A 16,845-nucleotide genomic window follows, 5' to 3' on the forward strand; every position below is an offset into this window, starting at 1 on the left:
GAGATTGAGGGTCTTAATTCCATCTCTGCTAACACTTCGCTCCGCGCGTCCCTAATCCGCCCGGCCTGTTAAAAGGTGCCGCGCCTCCTCAGAGGGCTGCAGACAACACCTTACCTCCACAAGGTCCATATCTGCGTCTGTCCTTTCTCTGTTTCACCTGGCGTAAAGGTCTCCGGGGGAAGAAAAAACCATCACCCTCAGCAGCCATGAATGGCACAGAAGGACTCAACTTTTACGTCCCCATGTCCAACAGGACTGGGGTGGTTCGCAGCCCATTTGAACACCCGCAGTACTACCTGGCCGAGCCCTGGAAATACTCTCTCCTGGCCGCCTACATGCTATTCCTCATTATCACCGCCTTCCCCGTCAACTTCCTCACCCTCTATGTCACCGTGAAACATAGAAAGCTGAGGACCCCTCTGAACTATGTGCTGCTCAACCTGGCGGTGGCCGACCTCTTCATGGTCGTCGGGGGGTTCACGGTCACTCTGTACACGGCCCTGCACGGATATTTCGTCTTAGGGGTCAGCGGCTGCAACATTGAAGGATTCTTCGCCACTCTGGGAGGTGAGAGAGAGAACACATAGAAATGGTGCATGTATTCAGCTATGTGTTTTGTTTACCATTTCATCCTTTTCAAACTATTTGAATGTGAACCTGCTCTGTGTTACGTCTCAGGGGAGATCGGCCTCTGGTCTCTGGTGGTTTTGGCCATCGAGCGCTACATTGTGGTCTGTAAGCCGATGACTAACTTCCGCTTTGGGGAAAAACATGCCATCGCCGGCCTGGCCTCCACCTGGATCATGGCCCTGACCTGCGCCGCACCTCCTCTGATGGGATGGTCCCGGTATGTTTCAGTGTCTGCACAACAAAGCACCTGGGAGACTATAGCGCTGCATTCTCCACACTTCCTCTGGCCACAAATATTGTGTGTGATAGTGTTGATGGAAATGGTTAGATTATTATCTTGTGTGGCTGCAGGTACATCCCAGAGGGAATGCAGTGTTCCTGTGGGATTGACTACTACACTCCCAAGCCGGAGTTCAACAACACCTCATTCGTCATCTATATGTTTGTCCTCCATTTCTGTATCCCCCTCTTCATCATCTTCTTCTGCTACGGTCGCCTGCTCTGCACCGTGCGAGCGGTAAGAAAACGCCACTGTCAGAGTTAATATTAATAATGAGGATGTGAAACCTTGTTTATCCTTGTGGAGAAATTCGTTTTTTCTCTGTCTCTGCTCTGTGGCGCTCTCACCTCCACGCGGAGCAGAGACTCTGGAGATGTGAGGGCTTTAATGGCTCAAGGACGCTGCAGGAGGGCAGATCATTGCCAAAATATCAGCTTATACCCAGGTCCTCCGGCTGAAGGGCAGTCTGCCGACTCACTGTGTCACCCTGATGCCCTCATTAATAATAGCATCACCACATTGATAATGTATAAGAAGTGACTTTCTTATGCCTTTCTGTTTCCCAACGGCTCAATCCGTCATTTCGGGGATTCATTATAATGGGTTTAGCTCCACGAACGAGGTTCTGTTTTTCTCTTTGTTAGTTCGTTTGCAGGATTACGTGAAAAATATTAAACCAAATTTCAATGACACATGAACATTTTCGTTGATTTGATCAGAGAATATTTTATGGATAAATTATCTTGTTGAAAGAACTCAGGTGTTTTCAGGGCACGGATATTCATGAGTTTGTGCAGTTTGGTGCAGATCCAAATAAAAATCTGGATCTAGTGAGTTTAAATGTTTTATAAGGGGACTGTTGGTCCTCAGCGGAGGTTTGCACTCCACTGAGTTGCTTGCGTAACTGGAGCGTTAATGACGAACTCCCACTTTGTTTTACTGCTGATTCTGAAACCATAGCGGTCACAAGCAGATTTTTAGGAGCAATAGAAGACATGACTGCTATCCTTTGGATTTCATATCGTTAATCCTTTGATTAAAATCTCTGTCTGTTTGTGTTTATTGTTTTGTTTCAGTGATAGGTTGATCCTTTTGTTTACCTTTGCGTTAGTATTAGTCACAGTAGAAGCAGATTAATGCTTTTTACGACATGAGCTGCATCTGTCTGTGCTCAGGCTGCGGCCCAGCAGCAGGAGTCTAAAACCACCCAGAGGGCCGAGAGAGAGGTGACACGCATGGTCATCGTCATGGTCATCTCCTACCTGGTGTGCTGGCTGCCCTACGCCACCGTGGCCTGGTACATCTTCGTCAACCAGGGGACCGCGTTCGGCCCGGTGTTCATGACGGCTCCGGCCTTCTTCGCAAAGAGTGCTGCTCTGTACAACCCCATCATCTACATCCTGCTGAACAGACAGGTATGTGAGGCACAGATCCCTGGGTTAATTCTTATTAGGTTTAAGAGAGAGTGAAAACTACTAACTCAAGTACTGTGCTCAAGTAGGATTCTAGGCTACTTGTACTTTGAGTGGTTCCATGTAATGCTGCTTCATACTTTTTAACAGCACAGCACAGCCGCTGCTACTACTACACTACTTATCTGACAGTTGATTTCAGGTTAACATTTTACATTAAAAATACATAATGTGCGCGTAAAGGAAAATGCCTCGTTAATAATTCAAGTGGTGGCACTCAAGCTTTTTGGGCTACAAAACATTACTAAAAAATAAGCAGAGTTGGGGCGACATTCGAGTTAAGAGACATTTCCCCAATTTGATATAAACTACTGTTCAAGACTTAGACAAATTACAAGATCAAACTTAATGATTTATTTAAACATTTGTGTAGCAACACATCTTAAATTTATTTGTAGCAACAAAAGCGCCAACCCAGAGTTTGGGGAAACAGCCTACAAGACTGAACTGTATCTAGTTAAAGAATATAAAAGAACTGTAAAATACTACTGAACCATTGTTGTATCACTATCAAACAATTTATCATCAGTCACAGGGAATTTATAACAATTTGTGGTACTTTTGACATTTTGCTGATAATATATTTTTGTTTCTACATTTTGAAAACAGGACTTTTACATGTAGTGGAGTATTTTAACTATGTAGTGGTACTTTCACTTCGGGGCACCATCTGAACTCTTCTTCTACCACTGATTGAAAGCTACTTTTCACTTTTACTCCACCACATACAACTTAACACCACTACATTTTTACAAAGCTTGGTTTGACATGTTCACATTGTCGTTATGTATTTTTAAAACATAACATTAGACCCTGCCTCCTGCAGCACCTGAGATAGATTCACTTCTGAGACTCAGCCATAATAATATAATAGTTCAATTAGGGAACTAGCTTCACTCAGCAAGTAATAGTAATGCTTTAAGTACATTTAAAAGCAAGGACTTCCTTGCTTTTACTCAAGTAAAAAGGTTTACATGGAATTTTTACTTGAGTACATTTTTGTCTATTTGTACTTACATAAAATGTTTGTGAACTTCCTCCTCTATTGGATAAATGTGACTCTGATCTTTTCCTCCAGTTCAGAAACTGCATGATCACCACGGTGTGCTGTGGGAAGAACCCCTTTGGAGACGATGAGGCCGCCACCGTCTCTAAAACCCAGACTTCATCTGTGTCTACCAGCCAGGTGGCCCCGGCTTGACCTGCCCACACCGCCACTAAACCCCCCCACAGCTCGTCCTCTTCCACGTCCCATCTGTGCCTGCACGCCCCTGGGGGACCCTCCACTGCCAAGCTGCCCTGTGTTGAATAGGCCAATCCTCTCGACTTACCTCTCCAGGTGTCTCCGGTGCAGAGGCACGGCGACACCTCGACACCTCGACACTCAAGAGCCAGCGTGTGTCTTCTCAATCCATTTAATCATGGAACGTGTTCAGCTGGCTTCACGGAGTTTAACCCGGCACCATGGGGGGGCGGACTCCGCGTGAAGATCCATCTGAACACATTCCAAGCTCAACACGGCCGCCCCCTCCTCGTCAAAGACATGATTAAAGAAAATCTAATACAAATGAATACACAATGTATGATTTAATCATTTCTCATTCAAGTTACAGCTATGGATCCTCCCCAAATTCCCGCTTTCAACAATCAACTTTATGTGAATATATCTAGTTGAGGCTCATCATGAATTTGTTTAGGACTCTTGTGTGTTTTTTAAGGCATCAGTCAGAAGTGTCCTCCGCTCTCGTTGTGTCTTTTTGTCTTTACGGTGATGACGCTGAGGGGGTTAGTTTGCTCTCGGCATTTACTGAGACATGAGTGTAAACAGATGGACCTGGAGAGAGCTTCTGCAGGGAGAAGACGCCTCCTGCAACAGACTGGATGTGTGTGATTATGTGTGTGTGGATGTGTGTGTGCGTGCGTCTGTGTGTGCGTGTGTGCGGTGGATGTTTAAGTATTCAAGCTGATGTCAGAATGCCAGTGTGTGCATTGAAGGGATATCGTTTTGTATATTGTGTAAAGGCTAGGATCTTGTGGAAGTTGTTATGTTTTCCTGCATTAAAAACAAAAGTTGAATGTCCGCATGACTTTCCTTCTATCGCTCCATCATGAGAACATTTACAAGCGTCTCTAAGGAATTCCAGATGCTAGGTTGTGCTTTTTTTTTTACGGGGTAACAGGCCAAACCCTAATGCTTTTCAAATGTTCAAAATCACTGCGATGCTTTAAGAAATGAAGCACTCTGAGACTCAGTACAATAAATGTTGTAATTATTAGACATTTTAAAATTCTAAATACTGCAATTTTATTCCACAAACTCCAACAAGTCATTTGGCATCACAAATACAGTCTCTCCTCGGATTATATATTGAGCTCACGTTTTTTCATAAATGTAAATTTCCCTCTTTTAAAATTGGTCAGAATCCGACATGAGATTCATTTGTTCACAAGAAACACTGATCGACACTTTCTATACGGATGCAGCTCTTCCCAGTGAACCACATACCATTTGATTTCAGTCATTTATAGCTCTCTCTCTCTCTCTCACCTCCTCCTCAACCCATCATCAACCCCGCAGAGCACATTGGGACGTAATTGTTCAGAGCACCGATGGGAGCCAGTCGCCCATCTTCACCGATCACACCTGAGAACAGTGCAGGCTTTAGGAAATGAGGAGTTCATCAGGGCCGTTCCTACTCATCCTGATGAACAGGCCACCTGAAAGCATTATAACACATCTATAAATATTGCTATGGACATTATAATACAGTACAGTGCATCATTGGCTCGTTCCCTTCAGAAGAGGGTTCAGTGCGTTAAGATCGCCACCAGGGCTTCCTGTAGCTCCCAGTAACTGTAAAGACATCCAGAAAAAATCAAAGCCCCATCTCCAAGCTTCTACACAGTCTAAAGTATAGCTGGACTGGAATTCTGCCCGGGTCATGGGGAAATATTTGGGGAAATTGCTCGGCGGTCCCTAATGAAATCAGGAACACCTCACAAGTGTATAACCCCGGAAGAGGCAGGATCAAGTCCCTCGCTCTGCCACTCTCCACGCTTGTGAGAGTCTGTCGGAATAACAATGCCGCTCATGAAGGCAAACTCCACAGTGGCCCCGAAATTCCCGAGCGACCGTGTGGGTGGGAGAGAGGCAGCTGTGAGCAGGAGAAAGAGATTGGCGAGTAGAGGAGGCTGGCGGGTTCAGGCTTCGCTGCAGCACTCGTAGATGTTGTCCTCCACGAGGGCAATGACCTGCTCGAACTTGTGGTGCAGCTGAGTGCGCCGTGCAGTGGGGTTCGACTCCAGAGCGCTCACCACCTGACCCGGGGCGGAGACACAAAAAAAAAGAGAAGAACACAACAAAGATGACTCTCGGTGGCTGTTGAGCATTCATGCATCTATATATCTATCTATCAGGGAGAGGGAGGAAGTCAGCCACCTGCCTGGACATGGAAAGCTGAACGATGGAGAAGAGGCAGCGAGCAGCAGTGGAACGAGCAGAGTGCTTCAGCCTCTCCTTCACGCATGCCTCCACACCACAAAAGCCTTTGCTCTTCACATATTTACAAAACCCTCAACTGCCGTGTTTTTTTTTACACGCCCAAATAGTTGTCACCGTGTCAGTGGGATTTATAGGCTCTTAGCGGCAGAGCTCTACCAGGCAGAGAGAACTGAGCCGGAGCGAGAGAATGGGCAATCAGGGGCCATTCACAGAGCTCCGTGAATCCGAGGCTAAGCCCCTGGCCCACGTCAGTACAGTAGCATGACAGGGGAAAGCAGCTAAACTGAATTATCACGAGGGCGCTCCATTAAGGCACAGTCACCACTGACTAAGCCTCTCCGGAGAATAGTCACAGCAGCGAGGAAACACTGGGGGAGGACAGCCGGGGCTTGTAGCAGCCCGGTTCAAAGTGAAACAGGAGATATGGAACAGCAACTACCATAAAGCAGAGGGGGGGGGGGGGGGGGGGGTAAACAGCTTCTTGTTTGCTCAAAGTAAAAAGTGAAGTGCATGTGGGCTGCAAGAGAGGATTGGACGGAGAAGTGATCACATCTGATGTTTCTAACATTGAAAGAGATAAATTGGCTACTTAGTGTAGACACTTGTCCAGACATTGGGCGAGAAGCTGTTTACAGTTTAACTCATCTCTCAACATGCACGAGATCTTCACGTCTCTGATTCCCATCTGTGAAACTCAATACGGTGAAAGGGACCAACTGAGGGCCAGTTTGAACACGAGTTCAAATCTAATCATGATCTTAGATCAGAACAACAGGGACAAAAGAATCTGTCCTCTCACCTGGTGTCTGTATCTTTTGGCATATTTGTAGATTTCTGTCAAGGCCAGGTTGGTGTTGAATTCGTTCCTGTGTTTCTGCAGAGGCGGACAACAGAGTGTTATGTTAGATTGAAGTTCTCAGTAAAAACATGCACACAGAAACATTCTCGAGCACTTGACTCACCCGTGACTCCTCAGCCAGGTGAGCGTTCATCTCCTGCTCACTGAGAGGCGCCATTTCCTGTATCTGCCGGTAGTAGCACTGCACCCTCTTCTTATACTCCGGGATCTCCTTGGCATACAGCAGCTTGTTGGTCGGGGAGTCCTGCAAAGTAAAACACACGCATTTCAGTCAGGAGACTCGTATCCTTGCTTTTAACTAATATTATCCTGGCACGGTGTGGCTCTGCTCATGTGGTGCTCTGGAACGAATGTGAACCAGCTCTTAACAGACAGATGGTGACCTCACATACTCCTTGGCAGAGCCTCAGATCCAAATGGGAACAAATTAAGATTAATTTTCGAAATTCACAAACAACTGAATGCGATCACAGGAGGAAGCTGGCATATACATTTACTGAAACACAGTGTAGCAGGGAAGAGAGGTCGGAATGTTCATATGCATCATTTACGAGAGGCAGTTTGATGACTGAACACTTTATGGAAGAATCTGACTATAAATCTATTTGAGCTTGTACTATTATTTTCATTTGATGATACTTTACATCGGAGCGTTTCAGGGAACAGCACAGACATTTAAATTCATTAAATTTGACCGAAAGCTAATTAGTGTAAGAATAAAGATTTTAATTTAACACAAATTTATGATCATTCTATAAAATATGATTATATATCTTGTAATTGTAGTATATAAAGGATTTTAATGAAGGTTGACCAGCCGAAACTTAAAAAAGATATCTTCTTTCAATGCAATTCCAACTGCAATGTCCCTCAGTAAACTCATATCACAAAGCAGTCCCCTGAAATTCAATCAAGCTGCACTGCTACACACTCACAGATAGCAGTTCCCTAAATGTGCTGGAATTTTTCTCATGAAATCCATGAATAATTCCCTGGGAATTCCCTTTCGCAATGATAAAGTAAGAAAAAAAAAACTGTTGTAAAAGGTTATTTCCTGACTCATAACACATTTTTGTGTAAACAGAAGGAGGTTAAAACACAACCTCCTCGGCGGAGGTGATATATATATGATGAGTTGGTCCTGCTACTGTGACTTTTTCTTTTACTACTTCTTCTACCACTGGTGTCCGAATAAGGAGCTGTTCAGTCATACTGGATGTTATTTCTCGATGACCCTGTCTGAGCCGGACTAAAACGAGACAATGGAGGGAGGGAACCGTTTCCTTTCTTCACAACAGGAGACTGAAAAAGCCAGAGCTGGAAAAGGAACATTCCAGTGGAAATCATACTCCTTCATACTTCTGCCATTCTCTCCAGAGTCACTTTCAGGCTCTCGCACTGGTGCTCATTGAAGCAGGAAGAAAAGTGGCAGGGCTAAGAGGCAGTGGGCATATTCGAGTTTAAGTGGTGACTACTGTTGCGAGTGGGTGTGTGCAGGTCTTTAGGTGCTCAGTGTGTGTTTGTGTGTGAGTGTGTGTGTGTGAGAGGGACAGAGAAAAGTAGGACAGGGAGAAAGATGCGGAAAAGAGACGGGCGGCCTCAGCTTTTAGCTTCCGTGAATGTGCTCACAGCGCACCTCGCTATTTCTATGTGTCGTGAGTTATTTGTGTCACCTAATGTGTGTTTGCTTGTGTGTGTTAAAGGTATTAGGGGGGACTGAACGGCTGCGGCCACAGTCCCTCTTTCTGATTCTGGACCCTCCGGCTTCCTGTCCGCAAGGTCACTTCCTGCTGTTCTACCATCTGCCCGGTAACCCCCCTGTGACCCCGTGGCCCTCCATGTCTACATTTTGCCAGATAGGAAGATTTCAGTGGAAACAGCGATAGTTGCTTAGTTTCCCACCTCTCTCTCACCCCTGCTGTGCGCCTGCTAATCCAGGTCCCGTACCCTTCACTCCCCTGTCCCGCGGCCATCACACACACTCAAACACAAACAAGCGACCGTGAACACGTGAGGGAAATACAGCGATAAGTCAGTCTCCTTGGCCTACAGGAGAAAATGTGGCCATATCCTTGAACCTGGTGACTCCACAACACTGTGTGTGCAAAGCCAGATGTGACCAGTTAATGAGGAGGCTGCAGACACACACACACACACACACACACACACACTGAGCAAAAACATCTCAGAGCTGTTGGTCCATAGGTACGTTTCCCCCTGCCTGCACACGTGAATACTGCTGCTATTTGATCGCACTGGGTTTGGCACCGAAGAGAGGTTTATAAATCAGAGAGTCTCTCTGTGAAAGAGAAGCATTATTTGATGAGTCCTTGACTTCCTCCAGGGAGGAAGCCAGTCAGAGAGAGACAGGAAGCAGAGCGTGCCCAGGGTCACGGTGTCTGAGGGATGAGACGGATTTGTGAGCAGTGACGACATTGACATGCAAGCACACACATACATACACACATACATACTCACACACACACACACACACAAACGCACAAACAGGCATAGAGAGGCGTACACATGCACGCCCGAACATACACACTTGCACACACAAACTCGCACAGCACCGAAAAGGGATCCCTGGTGCTCATGACCTTGGATCAGCCGACTGGGCTGAAATAACATGAGCAGAAGTAGATGGAGCTGACAGGCTGAAGGCTTTGGGATGAAGGTTCACAGGGGGACTAGGTGTATGTGTGTGTGTGTGTGTGTGTGTGTGTGTGTGTGTGTGTGTGTGTGTGTGTGTGTGTGTTTGTGTGTGTGTGTGTGTGTGAGAGTGCATGTTACACACATAGACAGGCAGAAAGACAGAGAGATGGATGGACACAGCTATATAACCCATCATGTATTTAATATAGGTAAATATAAGAGTGATAATAATAATTACAGTGTGATAGATCAGAGGTTGTCATGTCGTGGCACACCCCCGCTCAGAGGAGCGAGGGAAACGGATGATATACACGTGGGAAGTAAAGATCCATAAATCCCTGAGAAATCCAATAAATAAAACGTTCCCTTTGACTCCTAAACATGTCTCATCAAGTTTTCATTGGTATCATATAAATTCAGTGATAATTATTTATAAATCCAGCGGTGCAAACAGGAACTGCTGATAGCTAATTTAGTCTTCAATGGAAGACAGAAGACTAATGAGGGGGTCAAAGAAAGCCCCTGATCAGACAGACTCACCTTGCCGAGCTGCAGGTCAGAAATGGAGCAGGCGTCGATGAAAGCCTGGGCGATGACAGACAGACAGGCATCCATGTGATCCGTCTTATCAATGTCAAACACAAACTGGGGGTTCTTCAGGATGTTCACCCAGAAACGCAGAGGTAAACTGCACAGGGGGGGAGAGAGATAAAGCCTTTTTTTAAAGCCTTGCACATACAGTGAGGTAACCGAAGGGGCCCTTTAGGCACTGGGTTAAGTCGTCTACCTGTTGGTTTTCCAGATGTGCAGGGTGTCTGGGTCCGTGATGCCCCGTTTGTCCGCCTGTTCCTCCAGGAAGTCAAAGAAATATTTGATAGCCAGAGGGGGGCGCTCCGGAGGGATGCTAAGGATGGCTTGAAAGAGGTCATCCAAGAACTTCTGAAGAGTTCCCTGTGGAGATGAAGGAAGAAAGGCGGCTCACACACACTCGCACACAGTGACACGGTTTAATGTGATGTAGGAATGCCTGGAAGGCTCCTGAGGTTAATATGGGCGATATAAAGATGACATAGAACAAGGAGATGGATATCTAGCTGTGTCTAAAGTCTGTTTGCAGCCTCTTATTTCCACTCACCTTGGTAGACAGCAGGCGTGTCAGGTAGATTTCAGGCAGGACCTTCTTGCGGTGACTCGGCCTGTGCGACCTCTTGTGCTCTGATTGATCATCGTGAGGTAGGACCTGGAACACAACAGATGCCGAAGGTCAACATACTGTACACAGGTTGAAGCAATAAACTCCAACAAGTACCCACATGAATGCTCCATTGTCTCTGCAGTCCCAGCAGTCTGAGGGGGTTTTCATTGTCTCATGCATTAGACACATGATCCAGAAACAACATCTGGGTATTTTGAAACATACAGAATAGAGGAAGTGTTTGGGTTTGGGAATTTTTTTCCGCTGTGTACAGGATCATGTCTCTAACTTGCTCATACAGGTCTAAATAGGGGCAAGGGAAGAATAAGGAGACAAATTCCAGCCAATTGTGTCTCAAACACGGATAACAGAACTGTCCTGTCAAACTGACTAGCCACCCGGCAAATTGTATTCCAAGGAACTCATTATTCTAAAGTCAGAGGGCCCATATCTTAGCTAACGTTTATAAAGGAACTTAAGCGGCATTAGTGCTGTCATGTCCTCTCAGCAGCTTTCATTTTCACCTCCACTCACCCCCATTCTCTCTGTCACCAGCCTGACTAACGCCGCCATGCACAGGAAAAAACCTCTGGCGATAAATTCAGTGAACATTTAACGGCGTGTTCCAATTACCTATGATGAGATACTCACCAAATGTACATATTTCTCCGTATCCAGATCTTTGGCTGAGGAGACAAAAAAAGAAACACACAGCATGAAACAATGTGCAATCAGCAAGTTGGAGACCTGAGAGAACGAGAGGAGACAGGAAGGGGGGAGCACAGGGGAGTGTGACACGTACAGGGGAGGAAAAAAACAAGAGCGAGAGTGACAGTGGAGCGAGGGAGATAGAGTACATGCAAGAGGAGAAAGTGATTAAGGTGGACTGTGGGCCGGTAGGGGAGGGGAGCTGTCTGAGAGAATGAAAGAGAAAGATTACGAGTGAAAGGAAAGAGAAAAGAGAGAGATTAGGGGAGACAGACACACAGAGTCTGTGATTGGCTCTGGAGCCGGTGTAATGAGATGGTAATGCTGGGCCAACGCTGGGAAAGAGCATTAAACTGCACTGGTTTATATATAGGTCTGCGCACACAAACACACTCATACAAATGCATGAGCAAATATGAAGATGCATGTAGACGCATGTCCATGCACAAGAACAGACGCAGACACAAACACACAACACAAAAACAAGGGCAGGCGTTCGTACAATCACACAAATACATGGTGGGTGTGTTCTCATTACAGGCGGCTCTGCCAGCGATGCTTCTGCCCACCGGGCCTCAGTCCAGACCCTCAGCACTGATCACAGGCAGGCAGGACAGTGTTTTATATTAGCCAGGGAGCACTACACTTTCATAACACCCCCCTGACGCTTTGAAGCCGGAGCCAGGTTTGGAGCACATAAGCCTATTTTTGGCGCAGTATGAATGAGAGCAGAAGCCCTGATGGACAGAGCCGCAGCAGAACTGAGCTCTGGGCTGGTACTGATTATGTAAGGTGGACCTTAGACAGCAACCGGACAAGCCCATTAAAGGCTGCATGTAAACTAATCTGTCAACGGGCAGAGAAGTCATTATATTACAGCTTGAGGCTGGACAATGGGCCAACTTTTGTTTTTTCCCCCACAAGCTGACATTTGCTAATGGAATACATCTATAACACAAAAAAAGAGCTCTGACTGAGGCGGCAGCATGACACTTGTGTGAGGCAGGGGTGAATGTGTTGTGATTTATGAGGTGGGAGTGTGTTTAGATGGCCGCTGTGTCTTTTGGGAAAGGGAGGGTGTGTGATTTCATACGTGTTTACATGAGCGTATCGTGTTCTTGTGATCAGCTGAGCGTGTGCTGTTTCCTGAGATCCCGCAAGTGTGTGTATTTATCCAAGTGTGGGTGAGACCGGGTGACAAAGCGACAGGGAGTGGGTGAGTTCGAAGGTGATGTACCTCTCCCCAGGGTTTTCTCTTTCTTGTCTTTCATGCTCATGGCTAGTGATGCCCCCTCCGGGATCTGTGAAGACAGAGAGGAAGGAAGAGGAGGAGGGTGATGGGACGGGAGAAGACATAGGGCACAGGGTCAGGGGTGAGCCAGGGTGCAACAGAACAGCATCATTAAGCAGGCCCTCATGGGGGTGCGGTGTTGAAAGGTGCGCATGTTTGTTCGAACACATGTGTGTTGGTCCCGCGTGTATCCAGGGTGGTGGCCAGTCTGCAGGAGCCTGGCTGAACTCATTAAAGTCAACTTGTGTTGAAACGGATCTAACAGCCTCGCCAGTGAACCCAGACTGTTAGTACAAGCTGCAGCTCGCTGCTTTCACAGCTCCGTCCCCACGGCTCAGCGAAAACCAAACAGAACACTTAACAAGTACAGGTACAAGGTCAAAGGTCGAAGGGGAGCTGAACCTCTGCTTACTCATGCACAAATGAATGCAGACATAAGCAAACACACAGGCACCAAAATATATTCTTAATGGAATACCCCCACATGACATTCATTGTGGTTCTTTTTCTTCTTGTTGGCAGGTTTGAGACACTTCAGTGGCCCTGTCTTACAAAACTGTTGTCAAGAAGGATGCACATGCTAGTTGCAGGTTTCAGACTGATGTAGTTTTTCTGTCGAGCTGTCAATAGCAAATATACTCGTGCCCATCTGAGTGCCCATGAGCACGATGGTCGTAAATTGAGACGTGTTCGGACACATTGTTGGAGTATTGCTTTCTTAACGACGCAGAAACAGAGCCCAAGATCTTTCTATCCTTATCTATCATGCAACACCATCACAGAGGCATCTGATTGGTCTCAGATAAATTCTGCAGCATGACAATGAGCCACAGCACACAGCCGGAGGCAAAAAGAGACCCATCTCCAGAAACATTGACAATGCAATAGATTTTCTGCCCCCCAGAGAGCCCGGATCATTATGGAGTCAGTCCGGGATAACATGAAGAGATAGAAGACACTAAATTTATACCTTGAATGTACAGTACCTCATATGACTCTGTATTTTTTATAAAGTTAACTCATAAATAAAACATTCTACTGTGTGCCTGACACACCCAATATCCAAGCAAATAGATATGTGTGGCTCATTAGGGATCTCTTTGGCAGTTTTTTAAAGGGCTGTCTTCCCATCCCACCTTTGATTTGTATGATTTAGACGATTTACACACCAGTGAAAACATCACTAGGATTATTTTATATATTATATTATTATTTTAATTAATATATATTCATACAACTCTTTCATCTTACACAGTGAACCTTTAAAGTCCGAATTCAGAATCTTCATAACAACAGTTTGAATGCAGCAGCTTTGCTTCAGCTTCAATAAATTACCTGTACAATGTTATTATAAAGAGAAACACAGTGCAACAGTGAACAAAAACATGAACTTGAAACACTTTCAACAGAGTGAACCCTCGACCCATGAACAGCCAATGAGACCATTTACAGTGATATCCCACCTTCAACACCCCAGTTGGTCTGTTTATAATATCAGGGATTTACAGGTACACTCTCACACACACACACAAACACACAAACATACACACCAGGTAATGGCTGACTGTGTTGAGCTTCTTTCTTCCGTCCTCCATCACTGTAGAATTATCCAGGTCCGCCAGAAGTTTACTGTTGCTGCCGGAGTCGAACCACTCTGAAGGAGAGAGGGGACGAGAGAAGGGAGGGAAGTGATATGAGACAAGTTCATCCGGAATTTGGAATAAAGAATATACCAGCGACAGAGGGCAGCTGTATTATAACTTTCCGCGGCGCGACCTGTGGAAAATATTCTGCGGCCATTAATCAAATCAGCTCTGCAGGCTCCACAGCCTTTGAAAGCAATAACTCTTTGTGATTATGACTGTACACTCTCCTCGATGGATTCTGTCATTTGTTATATTGCAGCCTCAGGTTGGTTGAGCTTCATGAGGGGAATTGACCTTTTGCAAAGGAGATTACTATATCTGGGAGGGCTGGGGAGGGGAGAGGATGGAAATAATCAGAGAAAAGGTGCTCTTACCCAGGTCTACATCTTCGGCTCGGGGCCACTGGGAGAATGGCAGGTTTTTATAAAAGGCTTCAAGGATTTTTTCCTTCACCTGGCAGATTGTGTCTGTGTTCATGACCTTGACAGGTAGCGAGTCCATGCCACAGCCCTGGAAGGACACGTTCATGTTCTGCAAGAGCAAAGGAACACAAACATTAGCGAGTTGTTATCGCAGCTAACTTTCCAGCAGTCAACTTCATAGAATTTTGTTAGTTTGACATTGACCTCTGAGCTCTGCTGAGAAAAAAGTGAAGGTGCGAAAGATGGAGCAAGAGCAAGTGAGTTATCAGACCTGTGGCTTGGCCTCGATGTTCTCACGGAGCAGCCACTCCTCATTAAGGGTGTAGCGGGCCTTCCCTGTGATGGCGTCTATGGATCCCTTGTTGATCTGCTGCCTGATCGCACACAGCAGCAGGAAGAACGGCTCTCCCACTGTCTCCTGTGAGCAATTGAGACAAGATTCAGAGCTGTGGGCGCTTCTTTGTTAAGACATCCGCAGAGGAGTTTTCCCCCATGTTCGTTGTTTGGTTTGTGTGCAAGATTATACAGAAATTACTGGACAAATCCCTATGAAACTAAGTGAAAGGATGTGTGTTGTATCAGGGAAGAATCCATTCAGTTTTGGTGCGGCTCTGTATCAGGGGGTTGAACCAATCTTTTTGGTTATCTCTCTTCAACACAGTGAGATAAGAAACTTCCTTTATGGATCTTAATAAAATAAATTGACATGTGTAGAGGAAATATGTGTAATTTGGTGAAAATCTAAATCTGGTGACTCTTACTGTGGTTGTATAAAGGGGGAATGAACACATCGATCCCATTACATTGCAGAACCTTCCTTATTCTTCTCCTCACCTTGAGGTAGCTGTACATGCAGATGGACATCCAGTTGGTCAGCATTTTCTCCACAACCGACTCCGTGCGGCGCAGCATCAGTTTGGGGTTCTTTGACGCCGAAGCATCAATCAGGTCCACCAGCAGATCCTTCATTATGCTGGTGTAGTACTCCAGTTTGCCGTGGAGGGCGATGGTGAGCAGAGACGCTAGGCTGCATCTGAAGGAGGAAAAAAACAGATTAGCTCAGCAGACGGATGAGCAAAAACATACTCCTGCAAACATGGCCCCGTCAGCATGTGGTCAGTGTAAGAAAAAAACAGATATCTACATTACAGAAACAACAACAAGGTTCCTCCTCACAGCACCTATGGCTGCAGAGCTAAATAAAGCCCCCATCTAATGCAGGGAGTGTCCGGGTGACTAAAACCAGAGGTGGAGGGGATTTCCCTAACAAAGCCCCTTTAATCCAGGAGAGAGAGGCTACATCATTCAGTAAGTGCTGACGCTGAGCTGCAACAGGGATGTGGTCTCGTCTCTGGAATTTCTCTCATTCTCCACGATGACTGGCTAGTTTCAGGACCATAACAACCCTGTGGGGCGGCCATGGTGACAGATGACCAAGTACACACAACAGCAGAGTAAGTGAAGCTGCTGGGATGTAAACGGCTGTCTTAGACACAATCTTAGAGAATTGTATCAATGCAATATAACAGTTTTAAAAAAAATATCCATCCATCTGTTTATCCAGCCAAGTAGGGTATTCCAGTCATCTCTCTCCCTAGCCAGGCTGTCCAGCAGGGGATCCTGAGGTGTTCCCAGGCCAGATGGGATTTGTAATCCCTCCAGTCAGTTCTGGGTCATTCTTGTCTATCCTCCTGGTTGGGTGTCCCGGGAAACAGATAAATAAATTCTCCTTGCTCTACACTATGTTCACTGGCTATATGCTAACTGTGCATATGATATTTGGTGTGGCTCAAGATAGCACAGGGAGCTTTATCAGAGCTTTCTCACAGAAAACAGACCAGGTTGACAAGATAGGTTAGCCAAAACATTACATTTGTGGGTTTGAAAACCAAAACAATGAGCTGAAAGATGACCAGTGTCGGTTGATGATTCTCTGTGACACATCTTTCAGATAACATGTTATCAGCGAGAGGCGGGGTACATCCTGGACAGGTCGTTGGCGTATCACAGGGCCAACATACCTAACATAACATATTCACTCTCACAGTCACACCTAAGGTCAATTTAGAGACTCTGCATGTCTTTGGACCGTGGGAGGAAGTCAGTGTGCCAGGAGAAAACCCACGGAGACACAGGAAGAAAATGCAAACACCAGAAAGACCGGCCTACAAAATGAGAATATTCT

The 16,845-nt window shown here is 45.9% G+C and overlaps 2 protein-coding genes across 2 annotated transcripts in view; one reads left to right on the forward strand and one right to left on the reverse strand.

The window, feature by feature from the left end:
* The first annotated feature begins 206 nt into the window (after positions 1 to 206).
* Positions 207 to 3,583, forward strand: LOC128442213 (rhodopsin-like). The gene is made up of 5 exons (XM_053424546.1): positions 207 to 567; positions 679 to 847; positions 982 to 1,147; positions 2,086 to 2,325; positions 3,461 to 3,583. The coding sequence occupies exons 1-5, from the start codon at positions 207 to 209 to the stop codon at positions 3,581 to 3,583; spliced, it is 1,059 nt and encodes a 352-aa protein (XP_053280521.1).
* Positions 3,584 to 4,635: 1,052 nt separating this feature from the next.
* plxnd1 (plexin D1) overlaps positions 4,636 to 16,845 on the reverse strand; it is a 63,513-nt gene continuing 51,303 nt past the window's right edge. The window contains exons 25-36 of the mRNA XM_053424057.1: positions 15,495 to 15,693; positions 14,932 to 15,078; positions 14,613 to 14,769; positions 14,143 to 14,246; positions 12,539 to 12,602; positions 11,245 to 11,279; positions 10,534 to 10,638; positions 10,186 to 10,349; positions 9,939 to 10,086; positions 6,847 to 6,987; positions 6,684 to 6,758; positions 4,636 to 5,700 (exon numbers count right to left, since the gene is read on the reverse strand). Of these exons, the coding sequence (XP_053280032.1) occupies positions 5,584 to 5,700; positions 6,684 to 6,758; positions 6,847 to 6,987; positions 9,939 to 10,086; positions 10,186 to 10,349; positions 10,534 to 10,638; positions 11,245 to 11,279; positions 12,539 to 12,602; positions 14,143 to 14,246; positions 14,613 to 14,769; positions 14,932 to 15,078; positions 15,495 to 15,693 (1,456 nt within the window). The 3' untranslated portion in view covers positions 4,636 to 5,583. The remainder of the gene's footprint in view (positions 5,701 to 6,683; positions 6,759 to 6,846; positions 6,988 to 9,938; positions 10,087 to 10,185; positions 10,350 to 10,533; positions 10,639 to 11,244; positions 11,280 to 12,538; positions 12,603 to 14,142; positions 14,247 to 14,612; positions 14,770 to 14,931; positions 15,079 to 15,494; positions 15,694 to 16,845) is intronic.

This window comes from Pleuronectes platessa, chromosome 6 (genome assembly GCF_947347685.1).
Source record: "Pleuronectes platessa chromosome 6, fPlePla1.1, whole genome shotgun sequence".
In the NCBI taxonomy this organism is placed as follows: domain Eukaryota; kingdom Metazoa; phylum Chordata; class Actinopteri; order Pleuronectiformes; family Pleuronectidae; genus Pleuronectes; species Pleuronectes platessa.